At 37.3% G+C, this 25,438-nt stretch overlaps 2 protein-coding genes across 12 annotated transcripts in view; one reads left to right on the top strand and one right to left on the bottom strand.

Moving 5' to 3' along the window:
- Positions 1-608: 608 nt before the first annotated feature.
- The window catches only part of CPS1 (carbamoyl-phosphate synthase 1), a 308,550-nt gene continuing 283,720 nt past the window's right edge, over positions 609-25,438 (bottom strand). For all 11 annotated transcript variants that reach the window (XM_084998960.1, XM_084998953.1, XM_084998959.1 and 8 more), the window contains 10 exons: positions 24,264-24,341; positions 21,432-21,539; positions 19,750-19,839; positions 17,927-18,097; positions 14,949-15,023; positions 11,844-11,942; positions 5,075-5,134; positions 4,224-4,336; positions 2,439-2,568; positions 609-1,710 (listed from right to left, as the gene is read on the bottom strand). In XM_084998960.1, coding sequence (XP_084855086.1) covers positions 1,612-1,710; positions 2,439-2,568; positions 4,224-4,336; positions 5,075-5,134; positions 11,844-11,942; positions 14,949-15,023; positions 17,927-18,097; positions 19,750-19,839; positions 21,432-21,539; positions 24,264-24,341 — 1,023 coding nt within the window. In that variant the 3' untranslated portion in view covers positions 609-1,611. The remainder of the gene's footprint in view (positions 1,711-2,438; positions 2,569-4,223; positions 4,337-5,074; positions 5,135-11,843; positions 11,943-14,948; positions 15,024-17,926; positions 18,098-19,749; positions 19,840-21,431; positions 21,540-24,263; positions 24,342-25,438) is intronic.
- The window catches only part of KANSL1L (KAT8 regulatory NSL complex subunit 1 like), a 579,301-nt gene continuing 575,955 nt past the window's right edge, over positions 22,093-25,438 (top strand). The window contains exon 1 of the mRNA XM_084998982.1: positions 22,093-22,161. The gene's annotated coding sequence lies outside the window, so the exon portion shown is untranslated. The remainder of the gene's footprint in view (positions 22,162-25,438) is intronic.

The raw sequence follows: 25,438 nt of genomic DNA, 5'->3' as shown, positions 1-25,438 counted from the left end.
TATTAGACAATATGGATCAGCCTCTGATTGGGTTTCAAGTACTTTTCTTTATGTTATGCAAGACCTTTTTTAAAAGTTTATTATATATGTGTGGCAATCTTTAGTCAGTGTATGATTATAGCTAAGGTATTTGAAAGGATCTTTTTAATGAGATTTATAAGCAAGGGAGAAGAAAAATAAAACAGTTTAAGCTTCATTGTTATTATTATTATTTTGCTTTTTAAGGCTACACCCACAGCATATGGAAGTTTCCAGGCTAGGGGTCGAATCGGACCTATGGCTGCCAGCCTACACTACAGCCACAGCAATGCAGGATCCAAGCCGCATCTGCAACCTTCACCACAACAATGCCGGATCCTTAACTCACTGAGCGAGGCCAGGGATCAAACCCGCACCCTCATGGGTACTAGCTCGATTTGTTGCCACTGTGCCACAGTGGGAACTCCTGCTTCATTATTTTTAATATTAATTTGCTCATACTTTGAAAGGCTTTGTATAGAAAAAGGAAAAAGATGTAATCCTGAATCAAAACCCTGTTTCATCAGAGAAATGAACAGATATTGTGTATCAATGAAGAATAAATAAATAAGTGCAAGCATACAGTTATCTTGCTTCTTGATAGCATTTTATTTAAGAGTTCACAATTAGAGCACTTGGAATAACATAAAAAGTTTAAAGTGATGAAGGCTTCCCTGTAGGGAGGCCTTTTCATATATGTAAAAGAAAGAGAACCTTATGCTTAAAATGCATAAAACTCACATCGTAGTGTGGGACTCAGTAGATCAACAAAATCCATAATCTGAAGGAAATGAACATAACTTACAAGTTATTCCAAAATTGTCAGGAAGGAGGAGGTAGGTGGCAGAGACGGTATAAATTTGAAGATTTTACTTGGCTCAGGTTAAAAACCCAAAGAAAAAGAAGAATAAAACCACCTCAGCGATATCTACCATCTGCTGACATACTACAAAACACAAAACTGCAAACCAGTGTCCTTTAAAGAAATCTATACTATAAAGACCTCTGTCACACTTCTCAAATTCAGCCCTGTGGGAAGGGACAATGATATTCCTAGATGATATAGATAAAATGATGATTAAAAAGAATCAATACACAAACAGCATGATGGAGGAGTTCATAAATTAAATCCATTGTTTCATTTTAACCATTTTTATAGTATTCTGCCTTTGTATCCTGAGAATGGCAGATGATATTTAAAAACAATGACAATAGTATCTGTTAGGTATATAGAGAAAGAGCTCAGAAGATAGAACAGCAAACTTTTTCTACCTTGATCCGCATTAATCAGCACCATAAAATGTTAGCTGCAAAGAAGCATGTAGGTAAGGTTTGCCCACCAAAAATAAGGCATCAGTAAATAAAAGAATTCTTGTGAAGAACAGTTACTCGGGAAGGACTCTCAAAGTAAGGTTTTTAAAAAGTGACTGACAACAATTTAATTGTGAGAAAAGAATATTAAGGCATAACTAAGTAAACTGAAATAAAGTTGGATATCAATATTTGTCTCTGGGAAAGAAAGCTGTGAATCAGTTCCTTTGGATAAAAAGTGACTTAGGTTGATTTCAGAATGGAGATGGAGCATCTATTTCTCTATGCTGCTTTTCCAGCACCATACTGCCTGTAGTGGAAGAGACTCTTGGCGTCCACATTGCGAGATTTCTTCACAGCTTCAGCAAAAAGTTTGGTCACCTGAAAATATAAAGGTAGGAATCTTAGCAATACATAGGATATGAAAGTGAAAGTTTAATGAAGCAGGAGTGAAAAGTCACAGTTTCTGTTTCCAATTTTCAAAGGGGCATGGGATGAAAGACACAAATATTTTTTATTTAATGGGGACTTTCTCCTATATCTCAGACCTAACATGAATAAGCCTATTTCCCCTGCCGTCCACAGGGATTCATCCTGACTCGGGGGGAAAAAAGTATGATGGGCAGGAAGTTAATGAGTTTTGAAAAACAGTTCTTCTCCCCGAGATAAATTTGGTGGGTCATGTGCAAGAAGAATGGAACATTCTTCCTGCAATCATTTTCTATGAATCGGACAAATTCTTGCACTGTATCTGGATCTTCAATTATCATTAACCTGTTGCTTTTATGCGGAGGCTTTCACTTAGAAACAATGGAATAAAATTGTGTATCTTTATTCCATGCCACACCACATTTTTTGTTCAAAGGATAATGAGAGAAATATGGCTATCCATGGCTCTTGATTATCTCAGCTGCTTGGTCAACAACTGTCCCAGTTAGGCCATGACCTACCATTATAGACCATTTTTTAGATTCTATTTAGAAATCCTTCTCCATACTGAAAGTTACAAAAAAGGGAGAAGGGAGTTGTGCATAGAGAAATGGCCACTCTTCAGGGAAGCACAGAAATAAAAACCCTCATGTCGGCTACACCTGAGCAGAAGAACCTACCTGGAAATTAGTGAGGAGAGCAATTCCACTGTCAACAGCTGTCCTCCGAATCACATAATTATCATGGACAAATTTAGTGTTGTTATTGGGGAGGTTAATCACCAGGTCAATGCTGCCATCTCTAATCAGTCTGGAAGAATAAACAAAATAAACACAAGGTTGCAGGTGACTTTGTATATTTTACAATTAGTTTTTTAAATACAAACATAAATTGCTCTTAGCTGTTTGAATCAATGCCATACTGAGTTGACTGACACTTGCCCTCCTTTATTCCTAAAGAGATGTTCAAATTACACACATTTGGGGGTTATAATTTTGTATTATGTTCTTAAAAGGATTCTGGTGAATGTCTAACTATTCAAACAGAAACATTTGTTTTCTCTTGAAAATGCTACTATTCCATAGCAAGAATTGGCAACTGGATAGACAATTAGTTATTTTACAAGTAGGTGATTCCTCTAGTCTTGAAGGCCATTCCACCCCCAAACTCCCTCTCTCAGACCAACTTTACTTCAATGCTTCCCAGTGCCTCAGTTAACTGTATGAAAATGCAAGTCTGATTTTGAATTAAACCATTTCACATTCTGTCACTGGGCTGCTACACACACTAGGAGACATTTAAATGTCAAAGGCATGAAGTAGTGCTAATTATTGTGTTATAAAGCCCTAAGCAAGGGCTCACAGCATCAATGGAAGTTTACTAAGGTCTGAAAAATTTGCCCTTCTTTTATTAATTTATAATCATTTATAGGTTATTTTCTTAAGAACCCTAATAATTAGTACACTGCATAGAATTTGGCTAACTTAGCCATTCAGTAGGCTGTAACATCCTACAGCAATTGAGAACTATCTCCTACATATCTATACCACATAGTTCTCCAAGTGTTGATGGAATGGTGTCTCCAAAGGCTCACACTGTGTGCTGAAATAATGTCTTATAAAACCCAACGATGACATAGCCTTAGGCATAATCACCAACCTGATCAAAGAATGGCAAATTAGGTTACCCAATAGATGACATTACCATGGTACTCCTCATGGTGTCCTGCATGTAGCAGACCTCAATAAATTGATTCATTGACGCACAACCTCAGTGAAATGCAGCTGGTCAATCTTACACCTGATATACACAATATAAGTTTGACATAATATACAAAGTGCTGCATTGCATTCTTCATGCTCATCATTCTCATCACTAAGATCTTGGTGTCTGTCAAGGAAAGGATCCGTACTAAGAAATATTTTGAAAGATACTACATATCACCGGTACACATATGGCATTATGTGTTTTATAGTAATAGCAAAGTTCATGAGAAGGAAGCTTTACTATCATTCAAAAATTGACTCTTTTTTTTTTTTTTTGTCTTTTTTTCAAGGGCCACACACACAGCATATGGAGGTTCCCAGGCTAGGTGTCCAATCGGGAGCAGTAGCTGCTAGTTTACACCATAGCCATGGCAATGCTAGATCTGGGCCATGTCTGTGATCTATATCACAGCTCATGGCAATGCTGGATCCTTAACCCACTGAGCGAGTCTAGGGATCAAACCTGTGTCCTCATGAATGCTAGTCAGATTCGTTTATGCTGAGCCACAACAAGAACCCTTCCACCCTCGCCTTTTTTTTTTTTTTTTTTTTTTTTTGTCTTGATGTGTTTTAAATTGGTTGGCTAAGAGACTTTTAGAAGACTTACAACAGGGTAAGGTGATATATTTATATCATACTCATTCCCAGAGTTAATCCTCATCCATTCTGTTATCTCAGAAAACTCTGCCCAGTTCTTACTTTCTGATGGAAGAGAGGCTGGGATTCTGTCCTTCTTGAGACGGCCATGCCACTGGAGTGGCAGGAACATTGTTGGCATTGAGCCAGTCTGATGTGGCTTCTGTGGCAAAGAGCTGCATTTAAAATGGAAAAGTCAGTTACCATATCACAGGGAAAGCTTTTATGGAGCAGAGATGCCCACTGGGACACACGTATCATTTAAAACAGCGCAAAAAAAAAAAATGGTGAATGTGAGATGCAAAATGATGTCAGAAATAGAAATCTGGATTCCATCTCTAGAGTCATGGGCACTTTGAATATTTTTTTCATATTTGGAGTAAGAAAAAAATTAATAACCTCAATTGTAACTGCTTTTGTAGAAGAGAAAAATAAGAGTAATTGATGCCTGAAAATTTGTTGTTATCAGGCCAACAAAGCTGTGTGACTACAGGCCCACCCTGAGCCTTGGGACTCATTTTGTTTTAAAGAACCAAGATTTGTGTGGAAATATCCATGGCAAAGAAGTTTTGCTTGCAATTGTAACAGCTGAAACTATGCCTTCATATGGAAACAGGAAAAAGAAAAAAGAGAAATATATGGAAATGCATTGAAACTTTATTCAAATTCTACGCAAGCAACACTCTAAGTTTATTATAGCTCACAAATTCTATTCAGTTTATGGTAACTGCGTTAAAACTTTAAACTAAGTTTCTAATTATTTTATTCCACTGAAGTTTTGAAACTATCAATTGAGTTATACTTTCCAGGTGGAGAGGTCCTATTTTGAACTATTGCGTTTCCTAATATTCTTCAATATTCTTTTTTAGATAGAATGCAGACAGAAAAATAACTTAAAAAATAGTATCACGTACCTTGAAGCCTTCATTGTGTAATTGTTCAGCCACACCAAGGAATCTTGGACGGAATGATTGCTGAAATTAAAAGAATTTAACAAAATTCACTTTCCAGACATATGTGCTATTAACTTAGTAAGGCAATATGGTATCCTCTCATGCCAAAAAAGGCAATGCCAGGTGTTGCCAGGTACTTTATATTCAAAGACGACAAGTTTTGTCCTTTTCTCCTCCTACAGTAAATATAAGCTCTTACTTATTTTCCAATAAAGATGAAATTCTATCCACACTGTCTTGCTTTCAACTCCCTTATTTTTTTACCCTTCAAATTCCTTTACTCCCTATTAAATCCACTTAATCTCTATCTATAGAGTCAGAGCCACCCCAATTCTGGGCAGACCCTTTTCCTGGTTGGAGAATTTAAAGTCACCCGGATTAGGAGCTCAACACTAACTCAGCCTTGCTGGAGGTTTTGCCTGTTCTAAATTGCTGAATTCTAACTTTGGACTGCACTTTAAGAACTAGGCCTGGTCCTAGTACTTCATGCACAATCCCCTACAACAAGTCAATCACGTGGAACTCAGTTTTGCACTTACTCTAAGACAAAGCATAAAAGAATGGGCTCTGGAGTCACTAAGCTGCACGTCAAATCCTGTCTTTACCATTCATTTGTATGAAAAGTTAATGTTCTTGAACCTTCATTTCTTCATTTGTAAAAAACAGAGAAAAGGAAAATAGTGCATCCACTTCTTAGGGCTCCACAATAAACTGTGAGACCTTGAGCAACTCATTTAACCACTCTATGCTTTACTTTCCTCATCTGTTAAATGCGAATGGCAACAGCATCCACGTCACAAGGTCACTGTGAGTATTTAGTAAGTCCTCCATAAGTGTTAGTATAGTAACTCAGCACAATTACTGGCCCATTAATTTTTTGTTTGTTTGTTTTTTAAGGCTGCACCCACAGCATATGCAGGTTTCAGGCTAAGGTTTGAATCTGAGCTGCAGCTTCCAGCCTACACCACATCCACAGCAACACCAGATCCAAGACATATCTGTGACCTACACCACAGCTCACGGCAACATCAGATCCCTAATCCAAGCAGCGAGACCAGGGATCGAACCCGCATCCTCTAGGACCCTAGTCAGGTTCGTTAACCGCTGAGCCACTAAGGGAACTTCTATTAATAATTCTTATTAAATAGCAATGACTATTATTAAATTAATTGTTTTTTCAGCTTCCCAGGGACTAGTTTTCTGAGCCTGCATCTTAGCTTCCAAGATTGGGTTCCCCTAATGGCTGTAGCACAACACACATGAATTTCTTCCTCACGTGTGTTTTCCTTCCTGACAGTTTTCCTTAACTGTTCAGATATTTTCTTAGCGTTCATTGCTGTGCCCTTCTAGTTTCTGGGTCCTGCCTTCCCTGGATTGACAGTGCCAAAACGTGCCTCCTTCCTGTGAACAAAAGCTGGTATTTGCAAGATAGTAATCAAGGTGAAAGAAAACAAAGCTTAGTGACTACCCAAGGATCAACTCCTGACCTTGACCTCATTAACAGGAGTCTCTGAGTAACCTAGCTGAGTGTGCAAAATTATACAAAGTTACAAACATATCCATTCTGCTTCAAATGAGAAAAGTTTGGTTGTCTTCCTTTGTAAAAATCTTCCAAACAGATGACATAATTTGGTTACTTTGGCAAACGTTTTGTAATCCATTAGAAACTATTAGTAATGGTTGAAAAAAACCATGGATATGATTTTATTTCATAGTTTCAGAGAAACTAAGAATTGTGATAAAACCTATCAAGATCCTTATTACTTGTGATAAAACAATTTTGATAATGTTCAGCCCACAAAGTCTCCTAATATTTACTTGCAGAGACTTTTTGAGGAAAGATCTAAATCCTAGGAAAAGACCCCAAGACTATGTCCAAATATAAAATTCTTTCAGATGCTGGATTTCACAATCCCAAAACCACAGTTTTATGAGAGGAAACTATTAGCAAATAGAAAAGATAAATGAAGCTGGATGAATCTCAGCTAAGGCAGGGGTTATTCATGACAGTTTTCTAGAACACAAATGGTAACCAAACCCAAGATAGTTGCTTTTTACTCCCACTTAGAACTCAACAGGAAGAAATGGACTTAGATGCAAGAAGTTCATGGCTAGACATAAATAAATAAATAAATAAATAGTCAGAGAGTAACTCAGTGACATTAGGGCAATTTAACGAGGTGTGTGGCAGTCTCTTTAAGAAGAGGTTAGGCAGAAGAATAGTACAATCATTTATTCATGTTTGATTCTGCTTGGAAAGCAAGGGACTGAATTAAATGGCGTTTTAGATTTTCTTTCTGTTTTAAGATTCCTTGAAATACAGCAAATATAGGAGAAATATTCTAAATGAATTTCTGAATTTTATCAATCCCCTCTTACATGGAACATCAGAATGTGACCCTCTACTAAACACAGAACAGACTTACGGAAGCACCAAAGCGCATTAGGAAGCTCATCATAAAGGTGACCAACAAACATTTATTGACCAATCGATATATTCATCATGTCCCGAAGGAACTATTTTCATATACTTTTCCCCTAGCAAAAAGTTACTAAGCATATATGGCCATAACGTTAAACCAGTTTTCTAAAATACTATTTCACAAGGATAGTGGTGTTCAAAGTGTTGTCCCTAGAAAATTAGCATCATCTGGGAATTTGTTTAAATTATGAAAATTTGAGCCCCACCCTAGATCTATGGAATCAGGGATTCTGGGAGTGGACGCCAGTAATGTGCATTTTAACAAACCCTCCAGGTGGTTCTGAAGCAGACATAGTTTGGGAATAGGAGGGGGAGAAGGGATACGAGGACCACCCTTCACTCATTTCGTAACTGGAGGTGAGGATGCATTAACTTTGGCCAGAGTCACTATGAAAGAGGTTGAGGGAGGACTTCTAGAAGGCAATTTTTTTTTTTTTTTTTTTTGGCCATTTCAAAGTAAAATAAGTCAGCAAGTCCTCTAAGACCTGCAAACACCAGTTAGAACCTCATTATGGAGCTGTTTCAGTGCTGTCCCCCAAGTGGAAAAGATAAATATCCAACATGACAGTATTGGCAGTTTCCAGCCAGGAAACTACTCTGCCTTCTGGTCCGGGGTGTTGGCTTTCATAGTCACATTATAAACTTCTATCAAACATGTATTGAACACTTGTGACACATAAAATAGCCTCTCTACGAAAAGAAATTACAGCTGTCAGCTTGCATCGGAGTAGCCCCAGATTTAATAGCTGATTGAAAATACCTGGGTAAGAAACCATTCGTTACTAAAGGTGAAAAGTACAAGTTGATTTATTCCCTGGAAAATGTTTTTAAGAAAGAAAGTCCTTTAAAAATGAAATATATATATACATTTAATATTTAAAAATGAAACACTTATATACATATATACATTTCCTCCAATTATCATTTTCACATTAATCCAACTTCTGGCTACAGGACCAAAAACCAAGTTAAGAAGGTGTGATGCCTGTGGACTCTACAGGGACGTCTGGATTGACACCTCAATGGTTTTTCCTAATGATTCTGTATTGAAGATAAAAGGTTATTCATGTCACTTGGAGTTGTCTTTTTCAAATAAAATGCTTGCTTTGTGTTTCTGAGCAATGCTGAAGCACAGATGTCAGGATAGTGCTCTCCACTCCACAAGCATCACTGAATAGCCCAATCAGAGGGGAAAAAACAGCGAGCTCTTGATCTAGCCTAGAGTAAACCATTTATTGTTAAAGGGTGTTCCAAAAAACTTCAAAACAAGGCAGATTGCCTGCTCCTAGCAACTAAAAATAAATCCTGATGGGATGAAAAGAGGCTGGAAATACTGCAGGAAAACCAAAGAAGATTTTGTTGCCACATAAACCTGCATCACACTTTTCTTATATTAGGATCCACGCCTATGGAAAGGCTCCTGGTAGAGAGGACCAAGAGCATATAATAGTTATGCTGACAAACCTCCTTTGACAAAATCTAAATCTTGACTTTTTTCTAAGTCCTAATGACACAAGGTTGATATTATGAACATTTCAAACTTCCCAGGTAATTTGCCTGTAGGATTAACTTTGAGAGGGCAGAAACAGAGGGTCTGCGTGTATAAAGGAGTAGTGTAGGAAAGAGAAGAGAAACAAAAATTAGGAAAACTGAAATATAACCAATGAGCATGTACATGTGCTAAATAAATGATTTTCTTAAGAAAGCAAAATGCAATTGTGGACTTTCTTTCTTAGTACTTCATTATATAACTCAGCTAAATACCTTCTCTTGTATTTACTGGCCCTAACACTCATTTATATATTAGCAGTACTATTTCAGGTCCTTTTCAGTTATGATTTTATATATTTGAAAGAGTTTATGTGAATTCTTGTGGCCAAGCGGAATCATGTTAAATGATTTTTTTAAAGTACAACATATCTTGAAATATGGAATTCTAATTACTTTATCCTTAGTCACTACGATGCTTAGGTAAATATTTGAAATTAGACTTGGTCCTATTCTAACTAAGAAGATGCCCGGGGAGTTACAGCTACTCTCTGATTAGTATATTCTGCCATATTATTCAGTTAAATTTATGACTACACATTTCAAAAAATCACTATAAATGAAATTTATCCATATAGTAATGAAGAGATTATACATTAACTGTAGGTGATAGCAGTTTTTCTTTGCCTCCCATATAAAGTAGGTCAGAAAATAATTCTTGCCCATCTCTAGAAGCTTAGAGTCTTGATGATTAATTTTATCACAGCTGTAAATATTTTATTAAACATAATTTTATTAAATATTTCTTTAAATACACCTTTTAAATTTTATAATTAAAAATGTATACAATTAAATTCTGAACATTATGCATTCATGCACAATGTTTGCATTGTGCAAAATTCATGTACCTGCTAAAATATTGATTCTTAAAAAAAAACACACACTAGAGAGTGGAACTTCAAAGGACAGAACCTCATTGCTTTAAGAAAACTCTTTCTGTTCTTAGAAAAATCCCATTTTTTTCCCATACAAAGCAAAAATTCTGTTCACTGCTGCCAAAATCACACAAGTACTTCATAGGGATCAAATTAATTTCTGCTTTACATTTCCCTGCAGCACTGGAACCAAACAAGGCCCAATTTTATACATCACTGCCTTCTTAAACTGGTATTTTAAAATGTTAGCACTATTATGATTATTTGTGAGGATGGGGACTAAGGGCATGGCCTCCTCTGAATGCCCCCAGGTCTCACATTAAACTTTAAGCCATAACTGGAAGTTGGGCAAATACTCTCATACCTGTGACTTAATAATACTTAATACTCATTTATAATGTGATGAGTCTCTCATATGGTGTGATATGTCTCTAAACTGCCATTAAGCTTCACTATTGCAAGTCATCTTGTTAGCCTCTGTACTAATTATTCACCATCGCCCTTCTGGCACCTTTATGGAAGCAAAATCCCAAGTTACTCTTCATAGAAACTTTTCTGAAGCCACTATCCATCCAGTCTCCAGAGCCTAATTTGCTGATATTAAGGCACCCTAATGAGACAGCATCTATAATAATCACCCACTGACTTGAAAATACCTGGTTCTATTCTATTTTTATTGATTTGTATGTAATTACTCAGGGTTTGAACTTATTAAAAGTATGGCAAGGGTGATATATAAGACCATGTATTGTTTTTAGAGGCTCCAAGAATTACTAATCAAATGAAAATGAATTATCAGTTGGGAAACATCTTGTATTTTTTAGAAAAATTATAAACAAACAGTTTGTACATTCTTGCAATAATTATTCCAAAGAGGAATAAGAGTTTCCTGGATCCCATTTTGCCCTAAGATTTACATTTGACTTGCAATAATAAACCAGTAGTGTCCTTTCTGCTGTATGAAGATAATCACCTACAATTACTTTACCCTATTTTGACTTAGGGTACTTCCTGTTTCAAGAACCTCCACAGTATGCTGTGGGAGGTGCTGACTTTCTTAAGCTATTAAGTCACTACCCATTAAGAACTTTTAATTAGTCGTGAAGCATCAGACTAAGGAAATTTCTCAAACAATGCCCATGTCTTCTTCAACTTTGAATCTTTGACATTTAACTGAAATTGAAAAGTGAATGGATAAATATAAGGAAGGAAGTAACAAAAGGTCAGGAAAGGATAAGATGACTTTGGTTTGGGATGTTTTGGGTTAGAAACATTCAGATAGAAGTATCCAGCAGAATGTTGGAAATAGCGGATGGATAAGGACAAAGATTAAAAGTTGATAGTTTTAGATAGGAGAGTGGATAGCATAGACATGAATGAGCAAAGGGAAAAGTCAAGAGAAAGAGATAGACATGGACATAAATGCAGAAAGAAGAGGTGAGACCCACCTTCCTTATGGAAAGCCGTATGTTCAGAGGCTAAGGAGGTAGAACTAAGAGCAAAACATAGAAAAGACGTAAGCAAGGAATAGAAGAAAGTCCTTTTTAAGGTACCCTAAATCCCATTCAGAATAAATACCCCTTCACTAGAGACTTTTTCTTCCTGTTTGGTTTATTCACTTATTTGTATTGGCTGCTGCAGTGCAAGAAGGCAAAATCAGGGTACATTCAGAGAACAAATGTCCATTCTTTCTTTCTAAAAGTTGCTGTTTTCTTAGTGGAACTTTTTAAACAAATCTCCCTCTTTTATACCACCATTAAAGTCCTTTCCCCCAGCCACTCCCAGCATGTGCCCGCCGGCATGCACACAACCACACACCATTTACCTGGATTCCAATCAGGATTCCTTTCTGGGGTATCTTAAATCCTGTGGAAAGCATTGCCTTTAGGAAAGCTGTATGAATGCCTTCACCAAAGCAAGCCACCTGTTTAGAATAAATGAAAAAAATAAAGTAAAAGGAAGCAAATGATAGTCAACCAACCTTACAAAAAAACAAACACAAATGGAAAGTTATAGGTTCCTATGCCAAATATTGTTGAGTTGCCTAAAGACCATGCAATCTGAGTCCAGGGATGAAAAGTCTGGCTAGGGTAGATGTATCTTATGTTTTTAATTAAGCATAATGAATGAAGAAGCAATTATTTCTCTATCCAATAACACTCCACAGAGCAACATAACTGAATTCTACTGTGAGATATTTGGATACAAATTACAGCTTCTGGCCCATAATGTGGTTAGTTACCAAATGTTAATGTGACTTAATGTTTAAATAAACAGTATATGTCTTATATGCTATGTATCATTGTATGAATTCACGAGTCAGTAGCACAAAGGCATAACCACTGATCAATCGGTTAGGAGAAATTTCATTCATCTAATGAGAAAGCCTTGTGAGAAATTCAGTAAATCTAAGAAAATCTCAAAGGAGCTTGTTCTTTGTATTAATATTATTATTATTTTCATAAAATTAACCAAAATGCCTTACTACCAGTCCTGAATACTACCGCCAAACACACAAAAAAATTCCAAATTAACATATACTGTTAGGATATACAGAGGCTTCCTCTAGGGTTACTGTGCTACAATAGAAGTACAAGTCAGATGGCCACGACAGCTTTAGAATAAAGGTATATCTGAACATGAGCGGAGTAGATTCTGCCACACACATTATCATTTGGCACAGGTACAGAACCACCACTATAAGTAAATAAAGCCAATGACTAAATTCATTCTTTAAACAAATGACTCCCTTACTGTCAAAGCCAAGTTCTCACGACCATGATTTTCAGTTGACCACCAGGACACGCTGCTTTTCTTTCACCAAAAGTGAACATTTTGGTCAAGTGGCTAGCCAACTTAGGTAATGTTAACCCAAGTTAATGAGACCCAAATTCTACTGAAGAAACCTAGGCAATTCCATCATAAGTGTAACATACAACAACACACAAGAGGTTTCAGCAGTTTACCACAAAACAAACAAACAAAAACACAGAAAGCAGTTAAACATGTAAGTAAAGATTAGGACTAACAACCCCACCTCGCCACTAGGAAAGCTAAAGGTTTATTTATTCCCATGATAAGCCATGTAAATTCTGAAAATGTCTCTATAGCATAACTGAGATTTCACTAAGCTGGAATTATTATTTTTATTTCAATTATGAAACAAGTTTTATAACATCACACTTGGAAATATGACTCTAATAATGGAAGAAGAAGTATCTCTCTGTGCTTCTGAAACAGGTACAAGAAAGGTGGGGCTGAATTTCTAATTCTTTCATATTTTCATATTTCATTAACTCCAATAATGTATGTCTGGAGGCAGAATGGACATAGGTGCTGAAAATAGATGCACCACCCAAACAGTACAGAGGAAAACAAATCTTTTCCTGATCTGAACCCTGGGCAGATTGGAAACAGCCCTGCTACTGAGTGACCATGGGATCAAGATGAAGATCAAGGGTGTCTTCTTAAAGAGCAAAGAAATATAACATAGATCCCTTGTTTTCAAGTTAAGTTTTCTCACCTATTAAATTAACAGAAGCAGAAAAGAAGCTAAGAGAAAGCAGTCATCAGTACAAATACAAACAAGATAGCCATTTATTCTTCACTGCTGCCCTTCCTGTCTCACTTGGCCTCTCATCACAGAGCTTGCTTGTCACCAGGCAACCATCTAAAACATCTCATATTTGTTACAATTAAGTATTTTCCCCTTTCAGGTTTTCCTCAATACAAGAGGAAACAATGATGCCTCCCTGTCAGATGTTGCCACTCCCCTTGCACTGATGAGAATCTGAAGGTTGTATCTGGTAAGTCTGTCAAGCCCCAGCAGGTGATTCATAAAATGTCCTGACACTGACATGGAGGGAACTCTCTGCAATCTGACAGCTCTCTACAAGCAACACACTTCACCTTCTTAAAGAAACTGTCTGCTGACAGTCCCCAACACAAGTGAAGAGGGACATCCAGTGGCCAGTCCCATTATAGTTTTTAGATAATCCCCAGGAGGTTAAAGTTGCTTTGAAAGTGCCTCTGGGAATTGGCCTGTATGTGTAGATTCCACAATATTTTGGCTCCATTTTCTTTCTAATGCTGTGCATTCATTCTATACACTGCCAGTAAAAACTCAATGATCTAATTTCATAGTAGCAAGGCAAATGGGGTGGGGTCGAGGGGACAGAGGTACAGTTATAAAGGGATCTGAGAACTTTAATATAAAAAGAAAGACCAGGAAGATATTTACTTAGATGTCTAGAGAAATATCTGAAAGATATTTCTACTATGATCTAATTTCATAGTAGCAAGGCAAATGGGGTGGGGTCAAGGGGACAGAGGTACAGTTATAAAGAGATCTGAGAACTTTAATATAAAAAGAAAGACCAGGAAAATATTTACTTAGATGTCTAGAGAAATATCTGAAAGATGTTCTTAATGTATGATGTGGAAATGGATGACAAACACCCCCCTTAATAGTCATACGCTGAAATAGATGTGAGACTTTAGACTCTGGTCTACAAAGGTCAAAGACACTTCCTTAATTCAAAATTCCTTTTCTTTTTGTTCTTTTTATGGCCTCACGTGCAGCATATGGAAGTTCCCCAGGCTAGAGGCTGAATCAGAGCCGTAGCTGCAGCCTACACCACAGCCAAGGCAACACCGGATCTGAGCCACATCTGCAAGCTATACTGCAGTTTGTGGCAACGTCAGAACCTTAACCCACTGAGCAAGGCCAGTGACTGAACCCACACCTTCACAGAGACAATGTTGGGTCCTTAACCACTGAACTCCCTTAATTCAAAATTCTTAAGTTCTTTCAGACTGATAGCAAAAGAAGTGCTCCTTACTACTTACTTACTTTACCGTGTTCAGATTATAAAACCATAGATTTCAGAGCAGATTTAATGAAACTGTACATGGGTTATTAACTAGTTACCTCTCCAGTGGATGCCATCTCACATCGCAGGATGGGGTCAGCATCTCTCAACCGGGGCCAAGAAAACATTGGCGCCTGTGAAAAACAACAGGTAGGAAAAAATGCGTGAGAGAAAAGTATAAATGGAATAAGGGAGGATAAGTATATTTAGTGAATCATCTCTCAGAGGATTCATTTAGGCTATGGTAGACATGTTAAAAAAATTCTTTGGTCCAAGCATCTGACTTGAAAAATAGCTTTAAACCTCTGTTCCAGGAATTTCTTGAACTCTTGGCCAAAAACTTGGGTTAAATAATCACAAATTACTTCTGTAAATAGGGCCCCAGTGACCAGTCTAGTCCAGGGCTTCTAATCTGGCCTACACATTCTTATTGGAGTGATTTCAAACAAAGTCTACTGGGCATTGGCCTCCCCAAACACAGAGTTCAAACACTTTTTTTTTTTCTTGGTGGGCTTTTGAAACATTCCTCTTCTTTTTCAGATCATTTGGACTTGCAACAATCCACCTTGCCAGAAATGTCTGTCTGCAAGCTGACTTCGGAGACATTAAACTGTTGTTGACACCTTTTCACAAGCTTTGAAAAACATACTGCTTGCAAACACTTTCGCCCAGAACCTTCTATGAACTAGAACATAGATAGGAGTGTTTCCTTTTCATTTCTTTTTATCAAGGCAATTCAATAAGAACCAAATGCTTGTTTCTTGCATATATCCATTTATCTAGTCTAAACTACTCCTTTGATTCTGGCACCCTTCAGAATCATCATGGGAATTCTAGTTTGGGGCCCTGTAACTGGGTCATCTTAGTTAAGTTATTCTATATTGTTGTCCTCCAGCCTCTCGCTATCTCATCTGTTGATATCCACTCACCTCACTGGGACTATATTAAGATTGACCAGGAATAAGAAATTTGACAAAATAGTCAAGATTCATGAACAAAGATAACTAGGAAAGAAGTAAGCTGGAAAATACAGTGCATTTTTAAAAATTCATATCTCTCCATCGGTATTGTTTCATACATGTGTGTATGCATGTATGTGTAATATTCTTGTGTCTAACAATAAACATGAATCTGAAATTCATATATAGAATCTCCAGTGGAAGGGGGGGGGAATGTCTACTTGGTCTCAAATGAAAAGGCCTACATATATATATGCCCACTGAAGCTTTAACAATTTATGTTGTGTCAGAGCCTCGAGGAATAAAATGTCCCCCTCCGCCAATGTAAGAAGTAGTATTCCACACACTATAAAATCCAAGGCATCCTAAATTATTAACTTAAATAAGATTAATAAGAAGTTCTTGAGTTATACTTTCAACTTAAAGCTTCCACTGTAAAAGTCAAAATTGAGTCAGCTGTTAAGAGTTATGGTTGAGGTCACTAGTACATATAGGAATGGAAATCTTTTAAAGGCATCCGAAATATGTAAATACCACATAAATATATTACATGATATAAATTAATTTCATTGGTGTGCTTTATCTAAAAAAATGACGTATATTTATATAATATCTCATTAACCCTCATACCATCCAGATAGGTAGTTAAAGATCATGATTATAAATCTGTTCATGGACATACTGAGGCAGCTAGAAAAGCACAATGGATTTATTATTAAGTTTTTATTAGAAATATGCATATATACAGGAGTATCTCACCTTATTATGTTTTGCTTTATTGAACATCACAAATTTTTTTTTTTTTTTTTTTTTTACAAATTGAAGGTTTACGGCAACCCTAGGTCAAGCAAGTCTATCAGCTCCTCTTTTCCAACATTTACTCACTTCATGTCTCTGTGTTATGTTTTGGTAATCCTTACGATATTTCAAGCTTTTTCATTATTATTATATTTTTTATGGTGATCTGTGGTCGGTGATCATTGATGTAACTATTGCGAAAAGATTATGACTGGAGTTCCCATCATGGCTCAGCAGAAACGAGTCTAACTAGCATCCATGAGGACACAGGTTTGGTCCCTGGCCTTGCTCAGTGGGTTAAGGATCTGGCGTTGCCCTGAGCTGTGGTGTAGGTTACAGATGCAGCTCAGATCTTGTGTTTCTGTGGCCGTGATGTAGGCTGGCAGCTACAGCTCTGATTTGGCCCCTAGCCTAGGAACCTCCATATGCTGTGGGTGTGGCCCTAAAAAGACCAAAAAAAAAAAGATTATGACTCACTGAAGGCTCAGATGATGCTTAGTATTTTTTTTAGCAATAAAGTATTTTTTAATTAATGTATACACATTGTTTCTTTAGACATAATACATATTTAACAAACTAAAGTATTGTATAAATATAACTTTTATGTGCACTGGGGAGCCAAAAAAATCATGTGACTCATTTTACTGAGATATTTGTCTGAAACTCAACCCACAATATCTCCAAGGCATGCCTGTATTTGAAATTAGTGAACAAACCTTAAATTTTCCTGGTCATTCTTCATAAAGATGCCATCAATTTTATCACCCTTACAGCACTGTAAAAAGCAACTACTGTCTCAACTTTTCAAGAGAAGTTGTGGAAAAACTGTGCCAATGAAGAAAATAGGAACTAGCGAAGGTGGCCAAGGCAGTAATAATTTAACCAACACTACAGGGTAACCCTTTTACAAGATTCATTTATTCCTGAAGTCTCAGCACAATTAAAACCTTATCCTAAGAAAATACATCCAGAATTTCTGTTTACCAGCTAAACTGGCACTATTATGCATCAGCGTCATAAATAAAGTTTATAATTCACTCAGATAGTTGGTTTTGAAGTTATGTAATTCTAAATATTTTTTTTTATTTTTGAAATTCACAGGCATACACATAAAGTTGCCTGAAGAACAACTGCATTGCATTATTCAAAGCAAATGTCATAAAGCCCCAGCCCAGCACTTGAGTTAGAAGGTTCATTATGTATGATTATTTTGATGAAAAATCATTCCCTTAATTTCTTTGGAACTTAAAAAATGACTAAAAGTTTTTTGAAAATGTTACCTTAATTGCAACATAGTCAGCAGGAATTATGGGATGCTCCAGTGTTGGAAGGGGTTTTTCATCAATGTTCTCTCCAATCATCACCTTGGTGGCCACATCAATGAAGTCTACCCCAAGTGTCTTGGAAACAAAGGGGAAGGACCGAGAAGCTCTCAGGTTACACTCAATTACCTGGAGAGATAAAATTCAAAAGAAGAGAGAGAATGGTGAGAGCCAACGACAAAAATGTTAACTGTGCTCCCTGCCACTTGGGTTCCAGCTGTATTGGCTGGGGACCAGCTCTTTTTCTAGTCTCTTCCTTTCTCCCCACCACTTGGTTTTTGCTAACTGGTTTCCTTGAAACCAGTATCTTTGAATTCTGACTTTTCCCACCCCATTTCCACAATTCCATCCCACACACTGCTGACAGATTTGTTAATGCCACGTCCCTACTGGAAAGCCTTCAGTGGATTTCTAATGCCAGATCTCTACTGGAAAGCCTTCAGTGGATTTCTATGACATTAGATTATAGTCTAGTCCTTGAAAGGCTTCCTTCTATCTTCCCTTCTCAGAATACCCGTCTATGTTATCTTGCACCACTTGCCTGGTCCCAGGCTTTCTTTCTATGTTTACCATCATCATTTCCCTAGAAAAATGATCCTGCTAAAGTGAACTAGTCACTATCCCCTAAAATATGCCAAATTTTCTCATAGATGTGGTATGTGTACTGTCCTCTCTATCTTCCTTTACTTGTCAAAATCCCAGCTATTCTTTAAGTCCCAGCTCAAATTATAAAATCTTCTTTGAAATCTTTTATGATTCACCCCAAACCAGATATGACACTCAAAAACATGTTCATGCACATATGTATACACGCACACACACACACACACACACAAACACACACGATACACTTTCTCTGTTCTGTGCCTCCAGTACCATTTTATTTGTACATTCCTGCTAGCAATTATTATATTCTAACTTCTAGTTATCTATAAACTTATCTTTTCCCATTCCTCATTAAACTGCAGATTTTTGAGAGCAGAGACTGTGCTCTATACATCTTTGTGGCCACCTTATAACTTCACATAGTAGGTGAGGAGTCAGTACTGGTTACCGATTGGTTACATTAAATAGGCTAAATTGGAGTTCCTGTTACAGCTTAATGGAAACGAATCTGACTGGTATCCATGAAGATACAAGTTCAAGCTCTGGCCCCGCTCATTAAGGATCTGGCTTTGCCATGAGCTGTGGTGTAGGTTGCAGATGTGGCTTGGATCTGGCATTGCTGTGGCTGTGGCATAGGCCAGCAGCTGTAGCTCCAATTTAACCCCTACCCTGGAAACCTCCACATGTAGCCATAAAAAGCAAAACAAAAAAACAAAAAAACCCACAAAACCTAAGTTAATTAAGACTAACCTCAAAGAGTAAACACTTCAAAAAAAAAAAATTGGTAAATGGTATCCAAAACAGCTTTCTTCTCTGAGAAAGAAAGCAAAACTTCAGTGCATGTAATTTATGACTATTCAACAATAATCTCAACAAATTACTTTCTGAGAGTCACTGTGTCCATCTATACTGTTCTGTAGATGGCAGGCAGTGATCTTCTTTCCAGTGGATCAGAGCTTTATAAAACTGAGTGATATATCAGTGCCACCAAGAGCCAGTGCCTTCAGACAAGGCAGGCATTATATGCTGTGCAACATCCCAGACAAAGACACAATCAGCTGCAGGGGTCTCAGCTGCTCTGTGGCTGTGCTCACAGAGAAGATCACCACAGGGACAGAAACCCACATGACCCAACACAGCAGTGATGACCTCTCAATCACCTCAGCATTTCTTACCAGGACATCATTTCCTTTGACAAGAAACTGGACGTTGAATGGGCCAGAGATGGCAAAAGCCTTTGCAATCTTTCGGGTAGCATCCTTCACCTAGGTCAAAAGGACAGTGAAACAGTGCTAAAGAACATTCCTTTCTTTAAAAACAAACAATAAAGGTACAGCACCTTAAATTTATATTTCTTTAATTTCTCTCTACAGAGAGCTACATCTTCACTAATAATAAAATAGTAATAGTAAGCTTCTATTAACAAAATAATACTGGCACTAAATGTACTAAATATTCACAGCAGAAAAAAGAACAATAATAGGATAGGATTATTTCATAGGATTATCTTTCTGCCAAATGCCTCTATATACCTACAATTATATATTCTGATTTTATTTTGAGGGCTAAATGTTATCCTTTCATTCTAGTTGCTTCAGCATCAAAAATTGCAGCCCAAACTCGTATCAGTCAAATGACCTATTTGCTGAGAAGTGCAGGCCCTGAAATTGCATGGTACTGCCAAAAGACCGGGGAGGTTTTCTTGATGTGCTTTTCTTTTGCCCTAGACTCCAAAAGGTAGATATTATGGTCAGAAGGAAACATGATTCCTTGCAGAGAGGCTGTGCATGTCTCATATAGAAATTCCCAAAAGAATTCATGCAAAGAGAGGGTCCTGACTACTGGAATCAAGAGCTCCTCCTTCACTACTTACAAAAGTGGTTCAGCAACTTAATCAGTTACTAAGGAAGTAGAGTCCATGGCACATTGAGCTCCAAGAGATTTGGAAAAAATCTGAATTCTTGAGGTCATTTAAGCTGATTTGAAAAACTGAAGCACATTTGAAATCTCAGGATGTTGTTCATTTATGCTGCTGGTGTTATAAAGCTATCCCACTACCTTCACATTCTAGAAAAAGGTAAAAACTTCAGAATCCAGTCCGATATACAAACAGCCAGACAGGCCTGCCTAGATTTTGATGGCAGGATATTGGAAAGTCTCATGAAAAAAGCTAAGCCTAACCTCATATACCTGAAGACTAAAGGAACATGCCCATGAGCTATTTAAGATGATGCACTCTAAGATGACACTTAGCAGTGCAGAGTACTGAGGCAGAGTCATCATTTCTGGAAAGGTGTTTAAAGCAGTGGTTCCACAAGAAGGATTGAAAGAGACACATTATAAAGTGCTGTTTGAGCTGAGGGTTAAAAGCAGACAGTAAATGCATCAGTTCCAGAAGATTTTCACATGACTGCTGTACACCTGTTTCTAACTGAGAACTATCACTTTAGATGTTGCTCACCCGTAAGTGGCTCAAACATTAGACTCGTCTGCAGCAATAGTTATCCAAATGTGGTCCTCAGACCAGCAGCAATAGCATCCTATGAGGACTTGTTGAGAATGCAAATTCTGGGGAAATTCTACAGAATCATAAACTGGGAACAAAGTCCAGCAACCCATATTTAAGCAAGTTCCCCTGATGATTACAGGTGATGCTGTAGAGACCCACTGCACTAGCATACAACCATGGGCTCTAAAGGGCAGTGAAGGAAACTGTCATCTTTAAAATACCCAGATAAGAGCAAGTAAGTTCTCCTCATAATTAAATTTTACCTGGTAATACCCTACATTGCTACCTAGTTAAAAATGTTCTTAATCTTTGTGTTTCCCCCTTCCACTTTTATTTATAAATGATGACCTTTTCAATGGCTCCTTGACTGATGGTCTGTGTGGGCAGCATCAGAGTAGCATCTCCAGAGTGGACACCTGCATCTTCGACGTGTTCAGAGATGGCATGGGAGATGACCTGGCCAAAAGAAGATTTGAAAAAGAGATGTCAGCACCCACTTCAATGAAGTTACTATCTGGCCCATCCCCTTGACCCTAACAGATGCCTTGAGCATTGACCAATTTCTTTTCTAAGTCCCTGATGAAAGACCTATAGAAAGAGCTGTGGATGTTGCCTCACCAAAGCTCCCTGTGCGGTGACAGACTGCTCAAGGGACAGCTGAGAGGGTATGAGAGCTTATCTCCCTCTTCTTGACTGAAATAGCTATAAAGAATAGGAAAAGACAACTAATCCAACTCCTAACGACTCTTATGAATGGATAAAAAACTAAAGCATTGAAGATATCTTTATCTTTTTCTTTCAGGTTAAGTTTTAGACACTGGAAAAGATGGGGGAGGTGAATATCTAGCTGGATAAAAGTCAAAACTTAGGTGGACCAGAAAGAAAATGTAAGATCTAAAGATCAAGGGATCTTTAAATTGAAATTTAAGAAAGGAGGAAAGCAAGAGAAAAATATTCTTCTCCTTTTTTAGAGGTAAGAAAACCAAGGCAATTTAAGAATAAATAACGGGGAGTTCCTATCATGGCTCAGCAGAAGTGAATCTGACTAGCATCCAAGAGGACACAGGTTCGATCCCTGGTCTCGCTCAGTGGGTCAGTAATCCGGCATTGCCATGAGCTATGGTGTTCGTCTCAGACACAGCTCGGATCCAGTGTTGTATGGCTGTGGCATAGGCTGGAGCTATAGCTCTGATTTGACCCCTAGTCCAGGAACTTACATATGCTGCAGGTGTGGACCTAAAAAAAAAAAAAAAAAAAAAAAAAAAAAAAAAAAAAAAAAAAAAAAAAGAATAAATAACCAAATAACCGAAGTACATGTGACTTGACTACTCTGTGACCAAGTCAGGATTTTGAACTCTTACCTGTCAGATTGCAAAGTTTATGGTCTCAGTCACTATAACCTGAATGTTAATAGTATGTGCGTCTTTGAGAGATTGGCAGAGAATAATTGGACGTAAAACACTTAAATAAATTACAGAGAAGATTTGTTTATCAGATTTTTAGATGACATAAAGCAGAGTAATATTGAGTCTCAGTTACTTATGAGTTCTGTGACCTGGGCAAGGTACTTTATCTGCTTAGCCTTGGCTTCTGATAAGATAGGAATAACAACGGTATCTGCCTCATAGAATGTGTATAAAGATAAAACATATACAGAGTCTGGCATGATATTTAGTGCAGAGTAAGCACTCAATTTTTTTTTAATACTGTCTCAAAATGGGGATGCAATAGTCCCACTGAGCTCTGAAAAAAACTGTAATATGTCTGAAGTACTAGGTCCTTTTTTGACTGTTTAAAAATTACGTGAATAACCTGGAACATTTCCAAAAGAAGGAGTCTAGGTTGATAAGCAATGGTTGATGTCTAAGAGAAGCTGAGGGCAAGTGCATAGTGTAGCAAACTGGAACCAAATCAAGCCAACAGTGTTACTTTATCACAACAATATGTGAAAAAAAACCCACAGATGCCTATAGGCCGGTCTTACATTCTCCACTTCCACATTGGTATGATCATATTCCTCTTACTTTATACCTGTCTCAACTACGTAAAATGTTGAAAACGGGGAAAGATTTAACCTGCTCCATAACTCTGGAGGCTGGGAGGCCAGGGATGTATATTCTAGAGAAGGAGATCTTGGTTCAAGAGAATGAATATTTCAGATGTTCAAGAAGTAAAAGCAAAAACAAAAGCAAAAATATATATACTGTATTTTTACGCTCTGTATAAACAAAAGAGTTAAACAGAAAACAAAGGACCATTTTCCATGGATGCTGTGAAGAGAATTTTCATCCTGAAGGGGTGTGGGGTTGAAATAAATTATTTCTAAGGGTGTTCAGACTCTAGATTATATAATTCCATGGTAAGAAATTATTACTATATATATATATTTTTTTAATGACTCTACTTTAACCTGTTAATCTGGAAGACAAAAACAAATAAAAAAAATAAAGATTTAACATGTTCAATAGAGTGCAAAGTAGAGGATGAAGGCCAACTTTTAACTTTTTTTAAAGCAAACAAAATGCCATAAACTCGCTAAAATATAATTACCTATATTCTGAAATAAATCATAAATGCCTTATTAGTACAATTTGAAAACTAAAGGAAAGCATTCTTTATATTTTCATTTCTCCCTGAGGTTGGAGGCATTCATTGTATTTGCGATACAAGATGTGATATGGGAAGCCAATTATGTTATTATCCTTATCCATCCTACTCTGTTTAGTTTTGCCTTTATTAACCTAATAAAAAGTGGGAGGATGGAAAACCAAGAGAGAAGAAAAACCAAGGATTCAATTAGGAACTTCAGAAAGAAAAGTACTGGATGTTTTTATAATATCCATTGAAACATAAAAGGAAACACACTGACAAAAGAAAATGAGAGAGAAAATCTATTCAAAAAGAATGAGTACAGGATGATAATTAATCTTGAATATCATCAAAGAGAAATTCTAACAGTATAAAATGCAGAAGATATGAAACCCATGACACATAACTAAATTGTCATTGAATTTGAAAATTTTTTTTACTGAGCAAATTGTCCACTACTATTAGAGACCTGTTTTGTAGAAATCATGAACCCTAATCTGTGTTATGGTTTCAAAATTGCAAAAAATAAAATAAAATAAACTTATTTGATGGGAAGGCAGGGATAGGGGAGATGGGAGACAAAGCTCTTACTCTTCCATCTTTGCCAACAGCATCCATTTCCACTTCACGGGCTCCCTCAATAAATTTCGTCAGCACTACTGGGTGTTCCTGTCACAGATGAAAACAGAGCGGCAGAAACTTTAGTGAATTTGTACATATAGGGTCAAGTAAACTGTGTATCTGAAGTCAATACCAGGGCAACAATTTTAAAAAATGCAAAACATACTGCACAAACTCATTATCCAATTTTGGGTGTTTGTTTGTTTGTTTGTTTGTTTGTTTTGGAAGAACAAGTTTATTTTCTGACTACAATGAGGAGGAGGAAATATTTCTCCAACTTTGGGTCCTCAGTGAATTGAACCTTCAAATACAGTCTTGTAGGTGAGTTAGAGAAAAGAGGTGGCTAAGGAGAGGGCAGAACGAGGTTCCTTTTCTGTCTCCAGAGTTACAAATACCTCTCTATTTTATTTATAATTACATATCGGTGTGATATGAATGGGTACATAAACAGATGAATGATTAATGGGGGCTAGTTTTACTCTAGAGTCACTGAACTGAGAATCTCAGATTCTCTTGTGGTTTGAGGAAGAGACTTGAACTAGAAAGACTCCATTAGGACATCTCTATTATAAAATGTTGGTCCTGGAAGGGTTCTATCCATATGCAAGAAAAAATGCTTTTAAAATATTCTACCAAGCAGAGGCCCTGTGAGATCCAGTGTCACAGACAGAGAACACCTGCCTCTTCACTCTCATGAGACCAGCTGGACCTAGCTGCTGGTTTCTCAGAAGGGGACAGTGGCAGGACTCCTGGCAGGAAGGGAGGGCAGTCAGTGTCTCACTCCAGAGCCCATGAACAAAAACTGGCCCATTGGAGAAATTCCCTCCTCGGCTCTGACTTTCACACAAAGGTGAACTCAAAAGCCACCTGGTTTTTTTTAATACTCTGTCTCTTCTCATTCTTTATCCTTCTCCATTCTCTTCACTGACCAAGTATCCTTCAGGGAATAACACCCACGCAGAAAGGCGGTCCAGCTTCCCATGTGCAGGAACAATCCACACTCTTTATTCCTCTTTGAAATGCCTCTGATTTCACTCTTCAGCTTCCTCCAAACTCCACTTGCTTAACATCAAACTCTCCTCTATGAGTTGTGCTTTCTTTCTCTCTTTCCTTTTCTTTAGCCCCCACCTAGCTTTTGAAAGCTT

Source organism: Sus scrofa, chromosome 15 (genome assembly GCF_054392235.1).
Source record: "Sus scrofa isolate SSC_HxYL_T2T_F1_AM1 chromosome 15, Sscrofa_HxYL_maternal_Yorkshire_Landrace_v2.0, whole genome shotgun sequence".
In the NCBI taxonomy this organism is placed as follows: domain Eukaryota; kingdom Metazoa; phylum Chordata; class Mammalia; order Artiodactyla; family Suidae; genus Sus; species Sus scrofa.
Note: the sequence above shows the minus strand (reverse complement) of the source record. Positions and strands in the feature narration are given on the sequence as shown.